Below are 26,460 nucleotides of genomic sequence, written 5' to 3'. Positions count from 1 at the left end.
TCCCTAACACAGCTACTGCCTATAGAGCGCGTCCTAGTGGCTGCTGCTCTGGCACTTTGAGTCCGCCAGGAGAAAAGCACAATATAAATGTTATTTGTCTTGATTTTTCTAATCACGAGCTCTTATTTGCAGAAATAACAGTAATATACCCTCATGGCATACGTATATAAAAAGCTAAGTCCCTAACAATTTCTGTATTGTCTTTTAAATTCCGTCACTTTACTTATTTTTAGTTCTTTTATAATTGTGTTGTATGGAGGCAGTAAAAGGGGTTAATGGGCTTGTTACAGGGATAGGAAATGTATGATGTAATAAACTTTATAGAATTTTTTTTTACCACACAGTGTCCTGTCTGGTTGGAACACTTAATCACTGCATTCTAGCCAGCAGGACATGATCAGTTCTTTTGTTTAATGATCAATGTTGCTCGTTGAAACAGCGATCATTTACATATTAGAAACTTAGATTGGCTTTGGGAACATATGTTCCCATTCACCACGCTATGCAGTACCGCGCACTGCCATGTGCCGCTCATAAACAGGAAGGGATGAGTATTTACGTCCCTGTGAGCTGAAATGAGGTTTGCAGGGACTTAGATACTCGTCCATAGGAAGAGCAAGTGGTTATTAAAGACTGTAACAATGATCTGCATTAGATTTTATCCCTTTCTAAGCACTGTAGAAATGTATGCTGCACAGAAAAACAATGGCATCTTCTGTACTGATTGTAACTTAAAAGGCAGAAATCCTGACAGTCACAATACCTGATCTCACGCTCTGAAGCTGTGTGAATCCATCTAAATCTGCTGCCAATAAAATCTGAAGAATTTCAGGCTGCAAAGGAAGTGCAAAAAACATTTCAATAGAATGAGCAGGCACATGTACATAATAGGATATATGTCAACAATCTACAAATACCTGCAACCCTGAGAATGACAGCGACAATCCATGAGACTTGAACTCGTGAATAAGCTCCTGAAGTACTACAACAACTGTGTAATCCATTGCATTCACATGGGAGAAATCAAGGTTTACCGAACTTGGTGGGGAAACTGCAAAGACATGAAAACAAATATTGTTAGCTTAAAGGGACTCCGAGCACCTCTCATGGGTATGCCTTTAAGCCAGACGACTTCCAACCAAGTCGTGCTATGACCCCTCTGGAGGAGCCTCTTGCAATGGTCACGCGTGTCACTTCCTCTTCCTGCTTCATTCAGTGATGCACTTCTCTATCAAAGAAGACAGGGGTGACCTGGAAGTTATAACATAGCCAAGATGGCAGCCGCAACGTTTAAATTGAACAAAAACTATTTGGTGTAGAAGGGCGATTCAGGCATCGAATAAAAAAGGAGTACAAGCTACAGAATGGTATGCATCTTTAAAGAGAGTCTGAAGCGAGAATAGATCTCGCTTCAGACCTCATATATAGCAGGGGCACGTGTGTGTCCCCCCAAATCCCCTCCGTAATGCGGGGGAGCGCTTCCGCATTGGGGCAGGGCTAACCGCCGCAGCCCTGCCCCACGCGCGTCTGTCAGCGCATATCTCCGCCTCTCCCCCGCCCCTCTCAGTCTTCCTTCACTGAGAGGGGCGGGGGAGAGGTGGCGATGCGCGTCTGATAGACGCGCTGGGAGGCAGGGCTGCAGCTGTTAGCCCTTGCCTCCAGGAAGCAAAAAGTGCGACCAAGTCTGCGACCAAGGTTTGCGGGGGGTGGGTTGGGGCGTCAGGGACCCTCGTGCAGCCGCGGGATAGCGGCGTTTTAGCAGGGGCACACATGCCCCTGCTATATATAAGAGCTGAAGCGAGATTTAGTCTCGCTTCAGTGTCTCTTTAAGTACTTTGCAGTACTGGTCGGAGTCTATAGACATACCCATGAGAGGTGCTCGGAGTCCCTTTAATACAGTGAAATGTCGTTTAGTAAACTCTGTTATAGTAAACCTCTTGGCTATAGTAAACTTAGTCTATGTGTTGAAAATGTGCTTGTATAAATAACAATGTATGACCAATTCTGATATAGTAAACTTCTGATATAGTACACCATTTGGCCAAGTTCCTTGAAGTTTACTATAAAGGGATTTTACTGTAGTGATATTTTTTAAACCTAAGATATTTGTTGATTAAAAAGGGGGATGGGATGAATAGAGGCTACATGAACTTTACATAAAAAAGCCACAGCAGAAAGTAGACACGGTTTAGTAAATGTTTTTTAGCCTCCCTGATGGTATGATTATTTCTGGATTTTAGGGTCTAAAAGCTGTGCAATTATTTTTTTTTTTTTTTTACACACTTTTAGACCCTAAAAGCAGGAAAAAAAAAATTCATACCGCAGAGAGATCTGCTGCAGCCCGGCATTTACTCACCTCCTTGGAATCCAGTGCTGCAGTTCTCCCTCCATCCTCCGGGTGGTGCTGTAACCCTATAGTGAGATCACTGTCTGTTGTCATGACGACAGACGGCGATCTCACCAGAAGGATTCAGAGTCTCAGAGGACCAGAAGAAGAATGGCTGCTGGCGCTTGGATACCAGGGTAGGTAAGTTGAAACGCCCGCTGCACTTAAAGGGAACCAGAGAGGAACCGAGGAAAAAAAAAAAGAAAAAGCTTTTATACATACCTGGGGCTTCTTCCAGCCCCATAAGCCTGGATCGCTCCCACGCCGCCATCTTCCGCTTCCTGGATCGGCGGTGCCGGGTCCCGTCACTTCCGGCGGACGCGGCCAATTGTCCGCATCACAGGGGCTCCCTCCATACCCGTACGCATGCGGCTGCGCAGTAAGCAGCCTCACGCGTATGTATATGGAGGGAGCCCCGTGTGATGCGGACAATTGGCCGCGTCTGTCGGCCGACTGGCGGCCATGACGGGACTCGGTACCGGAGGATCCAGGCAGCAAAGGACGGCGGCGTGGGAGCGATCCGTGCGTATGGGGCTGGAGGAAGCCCCAGCTATGTATAGAATATTTTTCCTGGGGCCTCTGGTTCCCTTTAAAGGGAATGTCCGAGCAAATAAAAGAAAACAAAAAACCATCTACTTACCCGGGGCTTCCTCCAGCCCCTTGCAGCCGACATGTCCCACGCCGCAGCTCCGGTCTCAGCCACTGGCTCCTGGTCCCCTCCGCTACAGCTGTGGCGAGGGACATATCGGCTGCAAGGGGCTGGAGGAAGCCCCGGGTAAGTAGATGTTTTTTTTTTTTTAAATAGCTCGGATATTCCCTTTAAGGCTCTCCCGATGGCTACCCCGAGTCAGGCTCAGGATTACCACTCCAGACTTCTTTTTTTTCCACCCGAGCCTGACTCGGGTTTCTGTCAGGGAGGTTAAAGTATGATACGTTTCTCACCAACTGTGGTTTTTAAGAATTATAGGATTGCATTTAATCATAATAGAACATAAACTGCTTTAGATAAATGGTGGGTCACGGTACCAAGAGCAACTGAAGTGAATTGCATTGGACTTTCCATACATCTGCAATTAAATTCAGCAGATTTTTCACAGTGCTTCAGGGATGAACAACAATTAATTTCTATTATTTGAGAACTATAAAGGGATAATCTGCATTATCACAGACATACTGTAAGTTTCATGCTAGATTGTTCTTGGCCAATGAAGCACATTCATGCAAAAAGGATGCCCAAAAACGTGGGGGGCCCAGAAATAGCCGATAGTGGAATATCGTTAAATTCACAGATATTCTACCCTTTTGCAGTGCTAATATGAAATTAAAATATCAGTAAATGAAACCGATAGTCTACTACTGCTAAACCTAACCCTATTCTCATACAGAACCCTCCCTCTACCTAACCCTAACCAACCCCCATCAATACCTAACAACCACCTGCTGCCCCCATCCAGTGGAACGCTCTCCCTCTGCCCATCAGGCTTGTCCCCTCCTTCAACACTTTCAAACAATCCCTCAAAACTCACTTCTTTAGGGAGACCTACCCCACCTTACAGCTGCCCTCTCTATGCTGAGAACGTCTCGATGCAGCCCCCCCTCCTTTTGTGTCACCACCCCCTCCCTCTAGATTGTAAGCCTTTGGCAAGGCCCTCTCTCCTCGTGTGTCATACTTGATTATACACTCTACCCAGAATATGTGAACTTGTATTATTGGCACTACCACTCCAGTGTATGATCTGGCATTGTATAATTACCTGTATCTTATTGCTTATTACTTGTATTTATTGTTGTATCTATTGCCCATTACCTGTATTGTGCTGTCAGTCTCCCGGGTTATCAATGTCTGTAATCCTTATTGTATTGTAAAGATTGTACAAAACCAGAAATTTTCAGGCACAGCAGAAGTTTGGGTGCCACAATAGATGCCCAAATAAATAGCTATGGCTGGAAAACAAACGTACATGACTCCTGGGCTCCCAAATTTCCTGTTTCCTGTTGGGTAGCTTAGTATTATCATAAAGCCAACTGTACACATTAATATAATACCTGTCAGAGCTTTCTCATGAACAGCGTCCCGCACATATTCCATGGCTGGGAAGCTCAGGCCATTCATGAACATCAGATTCAACTCATTTGTTTCTGTGACCTGCTAAAGAAGACACGACAATAAACAGCTTACATTGAACATTACCAAATATAATCCATAACTGCTTCCACTGCACTGCTACTGACCTTGATCTCCGGCCGTGCGATCGGAATACAAAGGATGATCAGTGAGAAGAAGATGCCAGCCAGAATGCCATATTGAATTTCCCAGAAGGACAGCAAGAAAGTGGCCAGAAATGGAAGTAGATCAATCTCTGAAAAAATAAAGAAGGTGCTTAAAGTGGGATAAAACTCTGACATAACATTCAATAACAATTATTATTATTTATAAAGCGCCAACGTATTCTGTGGCGCTGTACAAAGTAAGAAAACAAGCAAGGGATACATAATGATACAGACAATAATATACATCAAATATGAACACTGATACAAAATACAGCACTGCTGATTACAATAGCAAATTTAACATGATGACTAAAATGTATAACTGTCTAACAGAGTGCAAGCAATTAAATGAATAACATTCCAGGACACAAAAGGGTGAGAGCCCTGCCCTTGCGAGCTTACAATCTAATGTGTTTTCCTACTTCTTAATACCCATAAAGTTACCATATTTACTTTTGTGCACAAGTAATATTGCCTGTTTACAAATTACAAGTACAGTTTATCTGCTCTGAAAGCTGCCATTGCATTTTATTCATAGATTTTAATATATAAATACAGCAGCTATCTAGTGATAATTTCTCATATGTCTCGGCTTGTCAGCTTCAAGCAGTTCAGTTTCTGCACAAGGCTGGCTGTGTAACTAATTGTAACAAATGAGCAATGTAAACAAAAGATGTTGACCTGAATTCACTAAGCTTATCTCCAGTCTTTAATAAGGTTTCTAGAGTTATCACTATGGTGATGAGGCATGTCGTATTCAGGAAACATTTTACTTCAGGCAAACCTAAAGTTAACTCTTCAATCCTTAAAATAACTCCAGAATTCTAAAGTTAAAGACAGGCTGTTAATTAACTGCGTGTGAAAATAACTACAGAGGTGGTAACTTCTACAGAGGAGGAGTGAATTGAGGCCAATGGCCTCAGTTCACTGGAGATCATGCTGGAGATAATAAGGCAAGAGAAAACTTGCCACCACACAGTGAGAGAGAGTTATCTTATCTCTTCAATCCTTAACGGAATACTTAAGCGAAAAAAAAAATATTGATCTTTACTCACCCGGGGCATCCCTCAGCCCCCTGAAGCTGTATGGTGCCCTCACAGACCCGCTCCGATCGTCCTGTCCCCACCTACCTCCGGGTTCGGCGACAGCCGCCGACAGGCTGGGAACGTGGGTGATTCTCCATGTTCCCAGCCGCTATATCACCCTCTATGCTGGTATAGCGTATATATATATATATATATATATATATATATATATATATATATATATATATATATATATATATATATATATATTATATATATATATATATATACACGCTATAGCAGCATAGAGGATGATATAGCGGCTGGGAACGCGGAGAATCACCCGCGTTCCCAGCCTGTCGGGGGGCTGAAGGATACCCCCGGGTGAGTAAAGATCTTTTTTTTTTTCCACTTAAGTATTCCTTTAAGTTACCATCTCTGTAGTTAAGTTACTGCCTGTGTAGTTAAGTTACCTCCTCTGTAGTTAACACGCAGTTAATTAACAGCCTGTCTTTAATGGACCAGTGTCACAAATGGTTATTTGTTCAAATAGTTACCTTAAGTGCTGTTGTAATAAGATTAGAGGTAACCAGCATTTATTTTTTTTGTAATGTGCAGCATGAGTAATAAAAACTTACATTATTCATTCAATCCCCCCACTGTATTGGCGACGGCAACGTGGGACAAACTAACCTGGATAGCGGTGTACAAACGGCAGTTTCAAAGTAGGTAAACTGCTCTGACACAGCCGCTCGTACACTCAGCGGGAGCGCCTGTCATATTGACAGGTGATGCACATGCGCAGTCTTATTCAACAATATCACTGCACACTTCAGCGCAGTGATCGGCTTAGACTGTGCATGTGCGCAAGTCTCTTAGCCTTAATAGGTGCCCCCAGCAGTGCCTGCGCAAACGGGACTCTGAAAGTCCCCTCCGCAGGCTTCCAGTGTCTAATGCGGTGACGTCACCTGTCAATATGACAGGCGCTCCCGCTGAGTGTACGAGCGGCTGCGTCAGCGCTCGTGTGGAGCGGCCGATCAAGGCAGGTGTCAGAGCAGTTTACCTACTTTGAAACTGCCATTTGTACACCCCTATCCAGGTTAGTTTGTCCCACGTCGCCAATACAGTGGTGGGATCGAATGAATAATGTAAGTTTTTATTACTCGTGCTGCACATTACAAAAAAATAAATGCTGGTTACCTCTAATCTTATTACAACAGCACTTAAAGTGGAACTGTAGAGAGAAAATAAACACATTGTTTCACTTACCTGGGGCTTCCCCAAGCACCCAGCAGCCGTCCTGTCCCGCGCCGCTTCTTGACGAGCCTCCGTTCTCCCGCCGAGCTACTTTCGGTTTCGCCGCCAGGCCGATGCGCCTGCGCGGCTCTGGCCACGAGTATCCTTTCTTCGCATTCCCCGCTATTGCAGAGGGGAACGCAAAGAAAGGATATGCTTGGCAGGGCTGTGCTGGCATAGACTTGCAAGTCGAGGTACGGGACGGAGCGATGGCAGGAGGAAGGAGGCTCGGGCAGGACTGTCGCAGGACAGCTGCTGGGGGCTTGGGGAAGTCCCAGGTAAGTGAAACAATGTGTTTATTTTCTCTCTACAGTTCCGCTTTAAGGTAACTATTTGAAAAAAAATAACCATTCGTGACACTGGTCCTTTAACTTTAGAATTCTGGAGTTATTTTAACCTGTTGTCAACTGCTCCACGCCAATTGGCGTGAGCAGTGTGGCAGCCCCAGGAACGCTCCACGCCCATTGGCATGAACGGTCTTCTATGAGGCTAGCAAAATGCGCGCGCATCTCCTGCTTGGGGGGTGGAGCTCCGCCCCACCTTCAGTCTCCGCATCGCCACTCAGGAGTCTGTTAGATGGCGGTTTCGCCGTCTAATTACTTTGTACAGCCCTGCGATCTGCAGCAGCGCTGTACTGGGGACAGCCGCGTGACACGGCTGTCCCCCTGGGACACTGGAGAGCGATCGGCTCTCATAGCCTGAAGCCTATGAGAGCCGATCGCGTGATTGGCTGGCTGGGGGGGAAGGGAGGGGAATGGGGGGGTGGGGAAACAATGTTACATTTATTTTAAAAAGTTGTATATAAATATTGATTAAAAAAAAATAAACAATGTGGGGGCGATCAGACCCCACCAACAGAGAGCTCTGTTGGTGGGGGGAAAAGGAGGGGGGAATCACTTGTGTGCTGCGTTTTGCGGCCCTGCAGCTTTGCCTTAAAACTGCAGTGGGCCAATTAAGTAAAAATGGCGTGGTCACTAGGGCGGATTAACACCGCAGTCCTCAAGTGGTTAAGGATTAAAGAGTTAACTTTAGGTTTGCCTGAGGTAAAATGTTTCCTGAATACTACATGCCTCATCCCCATGTGATCACTCTAGAAACGTTATTAAAGACAGGAGATAAGCTTATTGAATTGAGGCCATTGTTATCTCTTTGGATGTGGATCCTAAGCTGAAGGAGCTTTTCACTGTAAAATAAAGTGCCGAGTTTAACTGTTTGAATGCTGTTCTGCTACAATTTTTGCTTTCTGGTAGTAGCTTGGTCTGAATAATATTTTAGAGCAAAAGAGAAATGCTGAGTTTCAGACCACTTTAAGAACAAAAAGGAACTGATTATGAAACAATTATATGAATACTTTATTTTACAAGTTCTCTATCTGACTTGAATTCCTTGTTGATATTCCTTTACAAAAACTGACTGGATTGCACAGTAAAAAGAGAGCATATCAGTATTTAAGCCCCGTCTACACGGGGAGATGTTGGGGAGATGTTGTGGCGATCGGCGGCCTGTTGCGCGTCCCCGCGCGTGCCTGCCGCGTCCCCGCGCGTGCGCCGCATTCGATTCCCCGCTCGTCCCCGCTTATCTCCCGCACGATTCCCTGCCATTGTCCCCTTGCGGGGATCGAGCAGGGAATCGGCGGTGCGGAGATCCGTCCTGTCGGTTCTTATCAATCGAGCCGCATCAGCGGCTCGATTGATAAGGAGCATCGCGGCCGCATCTACTCGTGTAGATGCGGCTTTAGACTCAGTTCGGAACACCTAGTGGGTTCTGGACGCTACAGTACACGGTGTAATACACGGATGGAAAGTTGCAGGTTACAGCACTGCAGGGAAACTCATTAACATTTCTTATGCTGAAAGACACTGCAGGTGTCCACATTCCTACTGCAGAGGGCCTGCCACCTCATAAACAAATTAAGAGGAGAAATACATGCCAGTCAAGATTCCCCCACCTCCAAAGACACAAAAGGTCAGCAATGACCAAACGGCATCATTGTTAACCCTTCCCTTATGGTCTCCATTAGAAACCAACCTTAAAAGCTGGAAGAATTAAAGCTAAACATGTAAGGCATTCACCACTGGAATGCAGCTGTATAATAGGAGGCCTAGTAAACGGCAAATACCATAACAAAGGTGCTCAGTTAATTTAAAGAAGACTTAAGGTGACTATACATCTATTGACTTGACAGTTGATCGATCATCCGATTTGATAATTATTATCAAATCGGGTGAAAATCTGTGCCGCCAAGTGCATGTCCGATCAACGAATTTTGGCCCAATTGGTCGCATAAATCGGTCGGACATGCTGCAAGATGGCCGGATACACGGCGGTAATGGCGAGAGATATAGGGACGAGTGCCGAACGAAACAAAACTCCCGACCCTATTCCCCTAATGTATAAATCTGTGTATTTATACATTACCTGTCCTGTGTTGTGGTGACTGTTCGTCTTCTGAATCCGCTGCTCTTCCGTTAACATTGTAGTATTTACATAGGAGGATTTTTTGCCCCTTCACATCTTTCTGAACCCATCTGTCTAATGCCTGGTACACTCCATGCCACACCATGTACACACCATGCCATTTCCCGTCAGATAGACGGATCGGAACGAATAGATCATTTCCAACAGGTCCACTCTGATTTCAGATCTTTTTCTGATCGAATTTGTAGAGAAGCGATCAGAAAAAAACCTACCAGAAAAATGATCGGAAATCAGATCGGACCATCTATTCGACCGGTCTAATTGACGGGAAATTGCATAGTGTGTACCAGGCATTACTCTCTGGCCAGTGCTCCTCATGCCAATATTCGTTGTTACTCATGTGACAGCCTGAGAAAGCTGATAAGACATGGAAGCAGATGTAAAGTGGACCACAAGGACAGAGCCAGTGAGGAAGATATAGGGAGAGGGAGTGAAAACTGTGAGAGAACAGGTAAATATAACCCACTCTAATAGGCTTTCATGCAGAGGGAGCAACAAGGGCCATACTTGTTGCCAGGCATGGTGACATATGGTGGGGAAACAAGGCAACAACAGATTGGAAAACAGATGGGAAAAACGAGAGCCCCAATAGTGTATTACTGTTGTTGTTGATTGGAAATTGAACAAAAAGGAATTATACTCACAAGTGTGGGTTGCCGAACTAGGCAACCACTATTGTTGCAGGCGGGGAGTTTAAACCTGTCTCCGCTCAGGTTAAAAGGTCGCTCTCCATAGAAAGAAGGTGTTCACACCCATCCAACTGGTGGATACAATCTCATTCGTGCAGAAATACAGAGGCGCCCAAAGGTTAAAATATTATTTTCTAGAATGTTTTTAAAATGGGTGGTGCTGGATGATACACCTCCCCAGTAACGACAAATCGCACTGATTTACATAAAAGAAAACCAGCTTTATTCTTACTCTACAACAATGTTTGCAACGCGTTTCACGGGTCTAACGCCCGCTTCCTCAGGCACATAAAAAGAACTGGGAGTAACTGAAAATAAAAACACAAACAAAAACAAAATAACCGACAGAAAAAAAGTCGCAATAACAACTGAAAATTAAAACATTGGCAAGATAAAACAAAACTAGCAAGTGAAAGATCGCCATAAAATTAGCCGTAAAGATACATATACAGTCACTTTATATAATAAAATCCTTTAACTAAAAGCCAGGAAGTTCTAAACGTTATCACAAATATATAGTATAGATGCCTATACATGTATGAGCACTAGTATATACATAGCCGCATTTATCTAGCATATGGGGGATTATATACATAGCCACATTTATCATATGTACACAGCCACTTTTATCTAGCAAATTTGCTAGATAAAAGTGGCTGTGTACATATGATAAATGTGGCTATGTATATAATCCCCCATATGCTAGATAAATGCGGCTATGTATATACTAGTGCTCATACATGTATAGGCATCTATACTATATATTTGTGATAACGTTTAGAACTTCCTGGCTTTTAGTTAAAGGATTTTATTATATAAAGTGACTGTATATGTATCTTTACGGCTAATTTTATGGCGATCTTTCACTTGCTAGTTTTGTTTTATCTTGCCAACAGATTGGAGGAGGGTGCATGTAATGAAGCGGCGGGAAAATTGAGCGCAGGCTGAAGAAAAAAACATCTCACCCTGCTCCTGCACAAGTCCCGGAGGCGTTAATTGCTATTCCCCCCCCAGGCCACTGTGGGGTAAGACATAATTTGGCTGCCAGCTGTTGCTGTCGGCCTAAATATGCTGTTTTTATCATAATTTGGGCTCCATCTCTTGACGGCGGCCAAATTACTGTCTGTGTACCGCTGTAGCAGTAATTCCCATCATGGCCCATGGCAGTGCCTGGCGCACACAAATTTCCTGTGCTGTTTTTGCCTGACTCGAATGGAGGAATATGGGCATAACCGAAAATGACGATGCACAAGTTACAACCACATTCTAGAACACTTACTTTTAACCTTCCAAAGCACCTTACAGATTCCCAAATCAAACACAGGGGCGACAGCACAGATGATGACTGCAGCAAGAGCTGCTTTGGGAATGTAGAAGAAGAGAGGCGTCAGATATGCAAGCGAAAGTAAAACCAGCAGTCCTGCAAAATAAGCAAACCCATGTCAATAAATAAATACTACATCATACCAGTAACAAATAGATATTTTTCTTAAACAGGAACTGTCGCGAAAATAATTTCCTTTAAAGTGTACCCAAGGTGAAGCTCCTGTAGAGTAGGCATGTCCAAATTCTGGTCCGGGGCCTGCACAGTACACTCCAGGTGATGTCAGCAGGAGAGAGGGCTCAGTGACTTGCGACATTAATAGTTGCAAATTCCAGAAGTAAGCTGGCAGCGGGGACCGGATCATCGTTTTGTCTCGCGTGGGCACAGGACGTCTGTGGAGGGCCGTTAGAAGCCCTAGGTAAGTTAAACTAAATTTTTTTTAAACCCTTAGGCTGGTTTCACAGTGAGACGTTACAGGCGCACATGCTCAGTAGGGTTTTTTTTTCATTTTATGGGCGGAGAGGAGGCGGGGAGAGGCCGTTACGTAGCCAGGCACATGGCTACTTATTATTCACTGCACTTGCAGTGTTTACATCCTGGAGCGGACGCGGATTGGCTGTCGGGACCACGTGATGCGGAGAGCTCCGCTCACGTGGTCTCCGCAGTGCCTCCGACAGAGCAGGCGCACCAAGAGCTGCTTGTAACGCGGCTCTTGGTAACGTCCTGCTCCAACACCACCAGGCGTAGCGTTAGGGCCACGTTATGCGACCATAACGTCCCCTAAAACGCAACGTCCCACTGTGAAACCAGCCTTACAGTACTCCTTTAACTGTATGTCAACCGATCCAGAAGTATATATAGATATGTAGAAAGATAAGGGTTCTGGAAAGCATTGTGCACTAAGGGTGGTTCAAAATAAACAAAGAACAGTTTGAGAATCTCACCAGACTGCAGACTGAAATATAAAGCAATTTTCTTAAAAAATTAAAAAGAAATGTGGGTTTTTTGCTAAAAACAAGCCATTGTCCTTATCTCCTGTATGTGAACCCATGATCTTTTATTCAGGTCACTGTGACATTAAACAAACTCACCTGTGATGATGCCTCCTGCCGGGGTGCACACGCCAGTCTGGGAATTAAGTGCTGTCCTAAACAAATGGGGGAAAAAAAAAAGTATTTTTTCAGATTTTAAACTATCAGTATCAGTATCTGTATCTGTAAATACATTTGCAACTTTACCCACCTCCCAAAGCTGCCTGTTACAGAAAACGCAGACAAAAATGAACCCAGAAAATTTGTAAGACCTGCAGAAAGTGGAGGCAAAAATATATGATGAATGTGATAAATGTTTGTTAAGGTTATGTACACCTATCCAGATAACATCTATGAGGATTTGTTCACAGCGGTTTTCGATTCGTTGCGCATTTTTTTCTCCTTTCAGCGCTTACCTTCGTGCTGTGATTTTGTTTAAATCGCTTTTCAAATCGTTTTTGCAGAGCGATTTGTTTTTTCACTTCCTGACGCAAGTCAGGAAGTGAACTCTTTGACCCGGAAAAATAATAAATACAATGTATTTATTTTTAAAAGCGTGAACGCAATTGCTGCATAAAGCAATTTTGTGAGCGATTTGCATTTTTCCTATACCTTCCATTGTAGCAAAATCACCCTAAGGCTCCCTACACACTGCAAATATGATTTGCGATTTCAATTTTCCCTGGATGCTATCAAAAGAAAAATGCAGAAATAAACGCAGCATGCAGTACCGATTAAGAATCGGAATCTCATATGAACTCAGCTGCTCGTCTCATTCATCTTTCTTCTCGATCTTCCTCTGCCGACCCTCTTTGTCAAGCTCTTCACTGGCTGCAAATTAACCAGAGGATTCAGTTCAAACTCCTAACACTAATCTACAAAGCTCTCCACAATCTCTCTCCCTCGTACATATCATCACTAATCTCCAGATACAAACCCAATCGCAATCTCAGGTCTGCACATGGTCTTCTGTTGTCCTCTTCTAGAATCAAATCCTCACATTCACAAGACTTTGCACACGCTTCCCCCCCTTTCTCTGGAATGCCCTCCCACAACACATCCGTCACTCGCCAACCTTTGTTACCTTTAAACGCTCTCTAAAAACACATTTGTTCCAACAAGCATATGCGCTACCTTAGGCCACTTCCCTTTGTACTAAGACCAAATTGCACTCCTACTAGGTATCCTAAAACACAAAGCCTCTATATATTTGCTGCATACTACCCCTCCTCCTGTCCCCCCCCCCATTCCCTTTAGATTGTAAGCTCGCAAGGGCAGGGCTCTCTCCCCCTTTTGTGTCTTGAATAAAATGTATAATGGTTACTATCATGTTAATTTTATCACTGTCATTACCAATTCGATAATTTGTATTTTGTATCATTCTTTGTATTTTGTCACTAATTATGTATCTTGTATATTGGTGTACACCATTGTCTGTATTATTATGTACCCCGTGTTTGTTTCTTACTTTGTACAGCGCCACAGAATATGTTGGCGCTTTATAAATCAATAATAATAATAATGAAAATTGATTAAAAATCGAAATCAGAATCGCATGTAGTGTGCAAAAGTCCTAAAAATGGTACAGGCAGCACTTTGCTGAGCGGAAAGCTGACGAAACGCGCTGATATGAACTATCCCAAAAGGATTCATTGCACAAGCGATTTTAGGGTGATTTTTAAAATCGCAAGTGCTTAAAAAAACAACCGCAAAAACGCCGTAGGTGTGAACGAGCCCTGAATCACCATTTCTGGCTACCAAAATCATGCTAAATTTGGAAATTCCAGTTTGGAACCATGAGCTACAGTATAGTCCTCCAGGCTAATTTCACATATGGCGCAGTGCAATTGTTCTGCGGCAGTGGAGGCCACCGCAGGACAATCGCACCGCACCATTTACCCGTGCGCATTACCCTGTGGCAGAGTGCGCCGGTAATATGCATAGCTCCGCCCCCAGTGACATGTTCCCTGATGGAAAGGATAAATCTAGCGATTTGGGCAGCCAATCCACCAATTGAAAAGTTCCAAAGTAATGTCCTCTGTTAATAGAGTTTATGCATTATACAAACATTGAGCACATGGCTAAAGACTGTTGCACACTTACAACATTTTGACTGGCCAATTTTAAGCGCTAAAAAATCCACATGTAGGAACAGGCTGCGCTTGTAACACAGTCGTTTGTATGGCTAGCCTCAACTCAGCAACCACCATCCCATTCCTACATACAGTAGCAGCACGTTGGCGTAGTGGTTAGCTCTCTCGCCTTGCAGCGCTAGGTCCCTGGTTCGAATCCCAGCCAGGGCACTATCTGCAAAGAGTTTGTATGTTCTCTCCGTGTCTGTGTGGGTTTCCTCCGGGCACTCCGGTTTCCTCCCACATTCCAAAAACATACGGATAAGTTAATTGGCTCCCCCTAAAAAATTGGCCCTAGACTACAGTACTTACACTACATAATACAGACATATGGCAATGGTAGGAATTAGATTGTGAGCTCCTTTGAGGGACAGTTAGTGACAAGATATATACATATACATACACACATTGTACAGCGCTGCGTAATATGTCGGCGCTATATAAATACTAAATAATAATAATAATACAGTATATAATCCGATATGTGCAAGGTATTTGCGCCTTGACTAAACTCTGTTGAATAAGGACAGCACCTGGGATATGCTCACAATACTGTACCTTTGTTATGCCCAACCAAATTCAAAGTCAATGTTTCCATCTATTGGATACAACTAGTACTACACCAGAGGAAGAATGCGGTCGATACAATTGTATAAGATATATAAGTACTAAATATCACTGTTTTTCTCGTAAATCAAGTTAAACCATTTTAGAAAGCTAGCAAAAATATGCCATGCACTGTTGGGGCACAAATGGAGTAAAAAAAAAAAAAAAAAAAAGCTATAAGTAGAGGAGAGGAAGTGATTTAAAGATCGGGGTCTGATCGGAAAAAAAAAAAAAAGAGTGAGAAAGAAAAGAAAGATAAACAAATAAATGGGTAAACAGATGGTGGTAAATGGGGAGAGGGTCCAAAAGCTCTGCCCTCTGTGCCCACCACTGGCATAGTAACCATCAGTCCGCTGACATTCATTCATCTATTTGCACTTATGTAATATTCTACTTTTCTAGGATAGTGAAGTTTAGGGTTTCATTACCTGTAGGAAATAATAATGAGATTAAAAGAAGTTTACTCCTCGGATGGAAAGCAATGACAAACTTGGACAGTGTAATAAAAAGCAAAGGTGTCACCTTGTCAACAAAGGTTCGGATAGTAAAAGCCATGGTTTTCTGGTAGTAACGTATGGTTTTGAGAGTTGGACCATAAGGAAGGATGAATGCAGAAGAATCAACGACTGCAAGAAGATCTAATCGGTCAATCTTTAAGGAAATTAACCCTGAGGGCCCTTTCACACTGGCGCCGTGCGGCAGATTGCCGCACTGCTACCGTAGCCTAATGTATCCCTATAGGGAACGTCATACTTCCCACGTTGCGGTACGCTGCGCCGGAAGGGCCTAATATAACGCTATCGCAAAACTACATTACCGCGTGCGATCCGCGGCGACCTGCATCATGTTACGGTATGACAGGACAAGTTTTTTTTTTGTAAAAAAAACAGCGTTGCGATGCCGCGGCACGAATGCACAGAAGCGTATTTTTACAATATGCATCCGCATACACGAGGCAAGAAGTTACTGCAAGCGTGCATCACTTGCTGCTTGGCTGGTGGCCAGACAGGGAACACCATGTACTAACGGGGTGTTCCCTGAAGGCCTGTTTTTTGGTGACACACCGCTGATGCTGGTTTGGTGTGAAACTGGCCTGACTGTTCATTGGAAGGAGCTATGCTGAACATGAAGCTAAAATACTTTGGATACACAATTAGAATGCAGGACTCATTGGAGAAGACCCTGAATCAAGGGGAAAGGGAGGAGGGGGCGGCTGAAAATGAGATGGCTATATATTATCATGGAAGCAACAAACATGAGCTTGGAAAGCTTTGAGAGGCAGTAGAATATAGAGGGGCCTGGCATGCTGTGGTCCATGGGGCAAAGAGTCGGACACAACTGAATAGCGACTGAACACCAATAAGGACAGCAGCATAATTGTATCAAACACAGAAGCGCCAAAAAGATAAAACAAAAAATAGGGGTAGAGGTACTCACCTCCCCATAGAAGATTCAACAAGATAAACGTTTCAAAAGTATTCTTTAATAATGTACTCCAATAATTGAGACACGTTTCGTGGGACTCAGCCCACTTCCTCAGGCAGTGGAACAGGAGCAGCTGATCCGTTATCTAAGCGAGCATGGTGCCTCTATGGGGAGGTGAGTGCCTCTTCCCCCATTTTTAATTCGAACATTGTTTTATCCTTTTGGCGCCTCTGTTTCTATACAAGTATCACCAGTCCACCTTTGGTGGAGGGGTCTATCCCCGTTCTTCCTGCCTACAGAGAGCGACATCCTAATCCACCCCGAGAGGACGGGTTAAGTTCCCCTGACGCCTTGAAAGTGGTTGCTTGTCAGCAAACTACCTTTGTGAGTAGATCTTATATTGTTTTCTTTTTACCATATTGGACAAAAATACTACTCTATAGTGGACTCTCGATTTCTCTATTATTTTTATAATCAGCATAATGAAATGAAATAAAAGCTTGAAATATATCCCTCTGTGTAATGAATCTATGCAATATATGAGTTTTAACTTTTTGAGTGGAAATACTGAAATCAATTACATTTTTGATGATACTCTACAGAGATGTTTTCAATCAAACGAAATCAGCAATTGATAGAGCATTCAGCTCAATACATAAATACAATACAAAAAGAATAAACAAGGAAGCATAAAATGTTACCTATTGCCAGCAGCTCCTGGTTGGCATTTACTCTGTAGCTGTTCCGAGATGCTGCAATAGAGACAGTAATATGAAGAACACGGCTAGAGTGAACAAACCTCAGCAAGTTCACATCCATTTTAACACTGCGTCTTTATTCACAGTCCACTCCATGATTTGGCAATATTTATCTAATGCTTTCCAAAAACAACTGAAGCAGATGCCCGAGTCGCATATACACAGAAATGATTTCATAGTGCTCTATTGACAGACTGAGCATAAAGGGGAGCTCCGAAAAAAAATTCTATAACTTGGGAGTGTGCAATCCATCTCTTCCCATACATAACTGCTCAAATAATCACAGATTAAAAGTGACAGTTGAACATTTTTAAAACCTTTATAGAGGCAGTCACATGATCATCAACAGTTATAGAAAGTACCTTAAAGAGGACCTAAACTCTTCCATAGGAGAGAAGGAAAACCCATCCTGTTTGTATTTAGAAATAACAGGCTGTCTATTTCTCCCTTATCTGCTAAGAATGAGCCACTGTAATTTGATCTGTCAGCTTTTTCTGATCTGTGCCATGGTGTGTCATTCAGACAGGCTAAATGTAAACACAGGAGCAGGGCCGGGCCGAGGCAGAGGCTGAAGAGGCTCCAGCCTCAGGGCACAGTGTAGGAGGGGGAGCACAGTTCATTCTGCTGTCATTCCCAATTGTGTTTGAAGCACAAAGAAATAAGAAAAGCGCATACATAGCAGTGACTGCAAGCCAGATAGCTAGAGATTAAGGTGTTGGGGATTTTGGGGGCCCTAGGGCGCCTCTTAGGCTAATAGCAATCCGTGTGTGACGGCTGGGGTGGGAGGGATGAAGGGGCGCACTTTGCTGTCTCAGCCTTGGGTGCTGAAGGACCTTGTCCCGGCTCTGCACAGGAGGTTACATAGTTAACCCTGTATGTGCTCCCAGCAAACCAGGAAGTAACAACACTGCAGTATCTTTGAGGAGTTCTGTAAGCAGTAACATAGAAATGTTTTTCTGTAAAGGTTATTAGGCTGTTGCTTATCTTTTAGAGCAGAGAGGAAGTCCTGGGATAAGGACCACTTTAATGCAGTGACCGTCACAAGTAGATTGTATTACTATTTTCATCGCCTTAAAATGGGCACCTAAAATATGGTGATTGCAGTCATACAACCTCTGCTTTTTATCAAAATATGATACTCACCTGAAGAGAGGGAAGCCTCAGGATGCTGTTGAGGCTTCCTCCACATCAGGGCCATGCAGCTCTTCCTTGCACCACGCGAGAACTGCCATGCATGCGCAGTAGCATGTAGCCCGAGGCTCCAGCTTACTGCACATGCGTGGACAGGCTCACGCGGCTACTGCACAGCCACACTGCAAGAAGAGGAGCTGCGTGGCCCTATGATAAGCGAGAATGCCTTGTCACCAATCTTCCGGGTGGGGGGTACCCAGCGACCAGGAACATCACAGCAGTGAGGGCCCGTTTCCACTTGTGGCGCACGCGTCAGTGAAACACAAACACGGCTATGGGATTCACAGCCTCCCGCGTGAAAACTGTGGACAGTGTCGGCCGAATCGCTAGGGTAAGTGATTCGGCCGGCGGTGCCATAGCTTCCTATAGCTGAGTTTCCCAGCGCGATTTGCCTGCGGGGAAACTCTGCAGATTCGAAGCTCCAGTGGAAACGCGCCCTAAGGGATGCCTCAATAGGATCCTGAGACTTCCCTCTCTTTAGGTAAGTATCTCATTTTGTACACGATCTTGGGCTCGGGTACACTAAAGGTGGCCACTAATGATCCAACCTTTTTCATCCAATCTTACCATTTCTATGTAATATAAGGTAACTGCCTGAAGTATCCATTCAGTATATTTACTCAATTTACCCTTATACTACATAGATTTGGTAAGATTGGATGAAAAAGATTGGTTCATTAGTGGCCACTATAAGATTTATTTGCACATACTTTATGACCTAGAGTTGGGATTTTTATAGAGTAGGATGTGGACTTTACGCTTTAGGGTTTTATGGGCCCAAAGTTACTCAGTAAAGTGCAGGGGCACAGGGGTGAGCAGTGACCATACCTTATGACAGAATGCACAACCACGGCATAGCCGTCAGGTAGAAATAGCCCCCATTCCCCTACAACATGTGAACTGCTGTGTGATAACACTTTGCATGGCAGTGTAACAGCAGTGCAAATACCACCATTTTTCCTATGTAAGGTCTGATATCCTTGCACACTACAGCCAATTTGCAAATAACTTTCTCTCCTGAGATTTCTCCAAGGGATATTTTCACACTTTGTAAATTAAATGAATTTTAAACCACCAGCAAGCAAGAAGACACTCAGAATAATGTCAGTAGTACTTTTTCACCAATTTTTGGGTACTTTTTGGATTGTAAAGTGCTGAAATATTATTTTAAAAAGTAGATGAAAAAATATCTCCTACGAGAAAACTCAGGAGAAAAAGTTAATTGCATATGTGCCTCCATGTGGCATAGTGTATCACACTGCACATGGGCCCATATGCAATTAAAGTTTTCTCCTGAGTTTTCTACTAGGAGATCATCATATTATTATTATTGATTTATGAAGCACCAACATATTCCCTGGCGCTGTACAAAGTAAGAAACAAACACGGGGTACATAATAATACAGACAATGGTGTACACCAAGATACATAATTAGTGACAAAATACAAAAATTATACAATATACAGAATACAAAATACAGAACTGGTAATGACAGTGATAAAAGTAACATGATAAATAACATGTATAATGATTTCCTAGAAACAAAAGGGGGAGAGAGCCCTGCCCTTGCGAGCTTACAATCTAAAGGGAATGGGGGGGGGGGGGGAACAAGAGGAGGCAGTGTGTTTTAGGATGCCTAGTAGGAGTGCAATTTGGTCTTAGGACAAAGGAAAGTGGCCTAAGGTAGCGCATATGCTTGTCGGAACCAATGAGTTTATAGAGATCGTTTAAAGGTAACAAAGGTTGGCGAGTGACGGATGTGTTGTGGGAGGGGATTCCAGCGGAGGAGTTAAGCGCGTGCAAAGTCTTGTAAACGTGAACGTGAGGAGTTGATTCTAAAGGAGGACAACAGAAGATCATGTGTAGATCTGAGATTGCGATTGGGTTTGTATCTGGAAATTAGTGAGGAGATGTCCCGGGGAGAAAGATTGTGAGATAATATTTATCTTGTATATAAAATAACTTTTCAACATTTTGCTATTGAAAAAGTACCGAGAAGTATTTGAAAAACTACTATCAACATTATTTTGAGTATTTTCTTGCTTGCTGATTATTTAACAGGCATTTTACTTACAAGTTGTGAAAATATCACCTAGGAGAAAACTTAAGTAAAAAGTGAATTGCATAGGGGCCATAGTGTGAAGTGTAAATACACAACATGCAAAATAATGCAGCGTACAAGTTAAAAAACGCACGTCTCATTTCAAAGGCTGGTTGAGGCTTATGCAAGGTTAGTGGTTTTGCATGCACTATCCAGGAATATGCTGTATACAGCACATAAGAAATAGTAACGCAGCATGTTGCAATGCAGAGATGTGGACACGCTATACAGTAGTGTGTGCAGCATGTTTGCATGTGTCAATCTCTTGCATAATGGGAACACACCCTCAGTGTTTCTACAACCCCCAAAAAATGCGAAAGTATATAAACTCTCGGATTCTCTGTCTCTCATGTCTCCTTCTCTATTCTTTCCTTCCTCTTCGCTCTCTCCTCTTTCCTTCTCTCTCCATCTCCCCCTTTACTCTTTCTTCTCTCTGCACTATCCTTTCCCAAGGCCGTAATGCGGAGCATCGCAAATCGCTGGAGAGCAGTTGAGTGCCACAGTGGAATGTGGCAGCTCCTCTCTTATAGTACCAAGATGCCCCCTCTGGTCCTTCACTATGCTTTGTGTATATGCCTACTCTATGTATATTTTACTGTATGTTATTTACTGTACCACTGGGCAGGGACGGATCTAGGGGGGGGGGGGGGGGGGCAAACGGGTATCTTGCCCCAGGCGCAGTTTGTTGAATTCTTAAAAAGGCGGCAAAATGAATAGCAGTTTAGGTGCCAAAACCTGACCTTTAGGCGCCAAAGCCTGACCTTGCCCCAGGCGCAACTTGGTCTTGAGCCGCCCCTGCCACTGGGTGTTTGGCTGGATAGTGTACTGGTTAATTAAGGACTCTGCCTCTGACACAGGTGACCTGGGTTTGAATCTTGGCTCTTCCTGTTCAGTAAGCCAGCACCTATTAAGTAGTAGACATTGGGCAAGACTCTCTAACACTGCTACTGCCTATAGCGCGTGCCCTAGCGGCTGCAGCTCTGGCGCTTTTAGTTCGCCAGGAGAAAAGTGTGATATAAATGTTCTTTGTCTGTACCATTACCAACCCTGTACGTGCCAAAAATTATTTTGGGTACAACCCCCGTAGTACTTGGCGAAATTAATATAATTTTTAAAATAATAATTCTTATTTCTGATTCAGAAAAAGGCACAAGTCTGATGCATTTGCATTTTCTTTGAATTAAACTGCAAATACTTCTGCACAAATAACTAACAGAAGTGCATTTTATAAAAAACAAAATCAAAAAAACCTCAGTGCATATAAACACAAGCTAAAATGTAAACTGTTTATAAATTGCTTCACTGGCCTACATTACAAAGTGACATTTGATACAAGGGCGGCGTTAGACTTTAAGTTCAAGTTAGTCCTTTCAGTGCTTCCTTTAAATGTGTAAAATCAGCAAAAGAAGAAGAAGGCCAGTAACGCAGGAGCACACGCCTCCTCAAATTCTATGTGTGACAAAGGTTATGCAAGGTTTTCCTGGCTGAACTGTTTATTCATGAAAATAAAAAACAAAAATAAATATCGATCTTGTTTCTCCATAAAATTCCCAAGATACCTGTAAAGGCAATTAGGTGTTGGCAGAGAGATTTTCACTGCATGCTACGCCAGACTGTAAAGTTCAGGTGAAAGCACGCCTGAACTCAGAACTTCCTCTCTGCTCTAAAAGATACGCAACAGCATAATGGCATTTAAAGAAAAATATCTTTGTTACAGCCGATACAAAATCCTAAAATAAATTTGCAGTGTTTCTAATTCCTGCTTTCATGGAAGCAGACATATTGTTAACAGCCTGTGTTTACCAATTACTTCTCTGCCGTGGTAGGCAACTGACAAAGTGGAGGGATCAAATTACAACATGTGCCTAGTTACAGAAGAGGGGGAATTAAACCGGCTAAACTCTAAAAATACATACAGGGTACATTTCTCTATGTTTTCCCTTCTTCCTATGCAAGAATTCAGGTCCACTTTAAACATGTCAAGGGCGATAAAGTCATTGAGGCTTGGAGAAAACTGATTTTGGAGTAAACAAGACGTGATTGTGTGATGAGGGAGACATATTCATCTCAGAAGCTTACAACATCTACCTCAAAACCTCTGACCATTTGAAAGTGATGCATTAGGTCACATTTTGTTGGGATAGAGAACATGCTCTCTAGCGAGTTCCTTCTATTTAACCACACAGGTTTCTACATGTTGACAAAATTGTAGAAGACAGTACATTTTACACAAACGTTATTTCTATCCAGTAATAAGGCAATCAGACGAGGGCTTCACTAGAAGAGATATATACAGGCGTGAGAATAAGTATGCCCTCGTTTAGTTTTCAGGTTTTATGTATGAAGACCTGATACAAAATTGATGTGGTCCTTCGCAGGCGCTAAAATGATGTAATTATGGCTAGTCCACATAGGTTAGGTTCATTTTGAGTTTGATCCCACTTTACTGTAACTCTAACCTATAAAAGCTCTGAAGATTCATACATTTGCACAGAATTTTCAAGATACCATCCCAACTGCACCCTCTGCTCACAACTGGCTCCTATTCTCCACAAAAATCACCTGCCTGCAGTCTCACTTTCAATCTTCTCAAGATACTTTCTAAATTCACTTTACACTAGTATGTATGGTTTGGCGAGTTCAAGGAATTCTGATACATCAGGGTTAGATGGTAAGCTGATCATTGACTTTAGGTAGTCTGCTCCCACCCCACCTCCAATTTACATTGATGGAACTGAAGTGGCTAGAGTACCTGGGCCCGCCTACTGGGTTCTACCATCTCCTGCGACCTTAGCTGGAAGCCCAACATCACTGCCATTCAGAGCATCTGCCATCTGCCCAGCAGAGACTTTTCTTCCTCCACCAAGTGAGGAAGTTCGGCATGGCCCAAGAGATTCTGACGAGTTTCTACGCCACCACCACTGAATTGATCCTGTAATCTTCAATCTTAGTCTGGTATGCTGGCACCACCGCTGGTGACAGGCACAAGCTGCAGAGGGTCATCAGATGGGATAATTGGTAAGCCCCCCCCCACACAAGACCAGGCTGCGGTCCAGAGCGCTGAGGATTGCCAGTGACCCCCCCTACCCAGGTCACAGTTTCTTTAGCCCACCCCTCTTGGGCAGGAACTCTTTTTCCCTCGGGTGCCAGTCTCCAGTCCCCACACATACTGCCCCCTTAGCTGGGGCCAACCAGTCAACCTGTCATGCACCTGTCTTTCTTTCTGTCTTCTACTGTATTGTGCCAAACTCAATTCCAGGCATGACCTAGTCATGCTTGACAAAACAAACAATTCCGATTCTGATTCTAAGCCTTTGGCAGGGCCCTCCCTTCCCTAGTGTATTCTACATGATCATGTGCTCCTTTCCTATGAAAGCCTGTACTTGTATTACTGGGCCTAACTAACCAGCCCAGCATCACAGGATCATGTATTTTGTACCCAGTTTGCCTTGTACAGTTTTATCCTATGTTGTATAACCTTGTTCAGTCTGTCATCCTTTGTATCATTGTATCTATTTATTGTAATAAGGGGGCTGTAGTAATGTAGTAAGGGGGCTTTTAGGACCATTGTAGTCCCTTACACACCCCAATGAGTTCTGGGTCACCATGAGCTTGCTGGTTAGTCTGTGCCTCTCGGATTTACAAGCCCTACTCCATAGAGACAAATTAATCCATGCCATGCACTGATGAGGATCAAACAATCCGAAACAGTCTGTATGCATGTTGGATTATTATGGCTCTGTACATATTAACAAGTTGACACATCATTGCATTCCAGCGGTTCTGGAGGTGTGTTTAGCTTCTAAGGGTACAATGGTTAATTTGCATATATTCAGCAGTGCTGCTCTGGGAGATATCTCACGCTCACTCCAACCTGAATTATCGCAAATTCTTTCTGTTTTAGGAAAGCAAACTTTTGTTTTTCTATTTATTGTCCAACACTGCATAATATGCTGGCGCTTTATAAATAAAATAAAAATTAATCAGATACAGCAAGTCCTGTGTTATCATTAGTTTATAGTGTGTACTACAATGCTTTGATAAAGGGAATTCTGGTGGCTCCAGAATATTGGCATTTGCCTTATTATGACGTTAGCGGATCTTGCATTTGGACATGTTGACTTATCTACATGGATTGCCTATTGCAGCAATGTAAACTCTACTTTAAAAAAGCCTTGCCATTAAAGCTAACCTGCAGTGAGAGGAATAGGTACCTTGGGGCCGGTTCTACACCTGGCCAGAGCATTGCAGTGCAAAAAAGATTTATATGACCCTGCGGAGAGAATACGTCGATAGGATCATATGCATAGAGTCACATCCCCCCCCCCCCCCCCCCCTCCACACATGGCCCTCGCCGCCCCTCATCCAGTGATGTACTCCCTCCTGGACAGGAAGTATGTCACTGGTATTCCTGGCTTACCCGTCATATCTGCGGCAGTCTGCACATGCACACTGCCACTGTATTTAAAGTTTCAAGCCCAATGACTTACATGCATTTGGTCGCCTCAGAGTCACACACCTGCAAGAAGCCAGGCAAATGACACATTTTTAATGAAGAAGACTATGGAAACTTTATAACTCTCACTACAGGTTTCCTTTGAAAGGTATGTTGGGGTTCTTCAACAACAACTCCAAATGGACGTTTTTCTTTTATTTACCTCTTATGCTCAACACACCGTACATTTTGTCTTAATAATCTTTGCATCATTTTTCAGAAGAGTATGTATGGTACTTACCGAAAGCTCTAGCAATGGCAACACTCTCTAACACTCCCATCAATGGAATGATGAAAAGTCCAATCCCAATGTTCTGTTAACATATTCAGACAAACATTACATCAATAAATACAGAATATTGTGTCATTACATGTATATTAACCATCAGGATACAAAATATCAACAATATTGGGGTTGATGTATCACTGAAATGGAAAACACAAGTAATCCAAGGAACCTGGATAGTCTTGTTTTATCTTCTGCTATAAGTTGATAAAAAGTTCAAACTCTCACCTGAGTAATATTAGAACATACTGAGGATTGCTGATCGATTTTGTAATTGTAGCACACTACAATATAGTTAGCATTGTGCGCGGTATGTTAAAAAAAAAAAAAAAAAAAAAAAAAAACAGAAATGCAGACAAACAGGGGAAAGAAAATCCTGAATCGTGAGCAGCCCACTGAGTTTATTATACGTGTGGCAGTGCAGGTTTAAGCACCATGTGGCAAAACATGCGCAATTGTATGCCCAGTCTAAGTATGCTACTTATAGCAGTATTAAGGAAATATCATGAATAAGAAGTAAAATTATCTAAAACAAATAAGCCTGGAGAATTTGAATTTAATTAAATTGACAGTTAAGGATAAAATGCATTCCCAGCTCTGATTGCTAGGCGTGTGAAAGACACACCGTGATACGTACGGTACTTACAAGAGACTGAGGTGAGGTCAAGGCCAGATTTATACACTAAAGCCTTGTTTACACTATAAAATCGCCAGTGCTATTGCAAGTGCTGAGCGATTTATTGAACCTTTTTTTAAAAAGCCATTTTGCTCAGCGATTTTTTTTTCACTTCGTGACGTCAGTCAGTAAGTGAACTCTTGTACCCGGAAATAAATAAATACAATGTATTTATTCAAAAAAGTGCTTGGGAAATCACTATACAAAGCGCTTTTTAAAGTGCTTTGCTATTTCCCTATACCTTCCATTGAGCCAAAGTGCTCGGAAAATGGTACATATAGAGCATTTG

The 26,460-nt window shown here is 43.1% G+C and overlaps 1 protein-coding gene across 3 annotated transcripts in view; it reads right to left on the bottom strand.

Annotated features, from left to right (window-relative positions):
* SLC26A11 (solute carrier family 26 member 11) overlaps positions 1-26,460 on the bottom strand; it is a 48,997-nt gene that overhangs the window by 10,752 nt on the left and 11,785 nt on the right. For 2 of the 3 annotated variants that reach the window (XM_068263525.1, XM_068263527.1), the window contains 9 exons: positions 25,451-25,523; positions 17,365-17,415; positions 12,712-12,772; positions 12,561-12,616; positions 11,425-11,565; positions 4,619-4,746; positions 4,433-4,535; positions 918-1,051; positions 764-833 (listed from right to left, as the gene is read on the bottom strand). In XM_068263525.1, the coding sequence (XP_068119626.1) occupies positions 764-833; positions 918-1,051; positions 4,433-4,535; positions 4,619-4,746; positions 11,425-11,565; positions 12,561-12,616; positions 12,712-12,772; positions 17,365-17,415; positions 25,451-25,523 (817 nt within the window). The remainder of the gene's footprint in view (positions 1-763; positions 834-917; positions 1,052-4,432; positions 4,536-4,618; positions 4,747-11,424; positions 11,566-12,560; positions 12,617-12,711; positions 12,773-17,364; positions 17,416-25,450; positions 25,524-26,460) is intronic. The other variant, XM_068263526.1, reaches the window with a different exon arrangement.

Source organism: Hyperolius riggenbachi, chromosome 12 (genome assembly GCF_040937935.1).
Source record: "Hyperolius riggenbachi isolate aHypRig1 chromosome 12, aHypRig1.pri, whole genome shotgun sequence".
Lineage (NCBI taxonomy): Eukaryota > Metazoa > Chordata > Amphibia > Anura > Hyperoliidae > Hyperolius > Hyperolius riggenbachi.
Note: the sequence above shows the minus strand (reverse complement) of the source record. Positions and strands in the feature narration are given on the sequence as shown.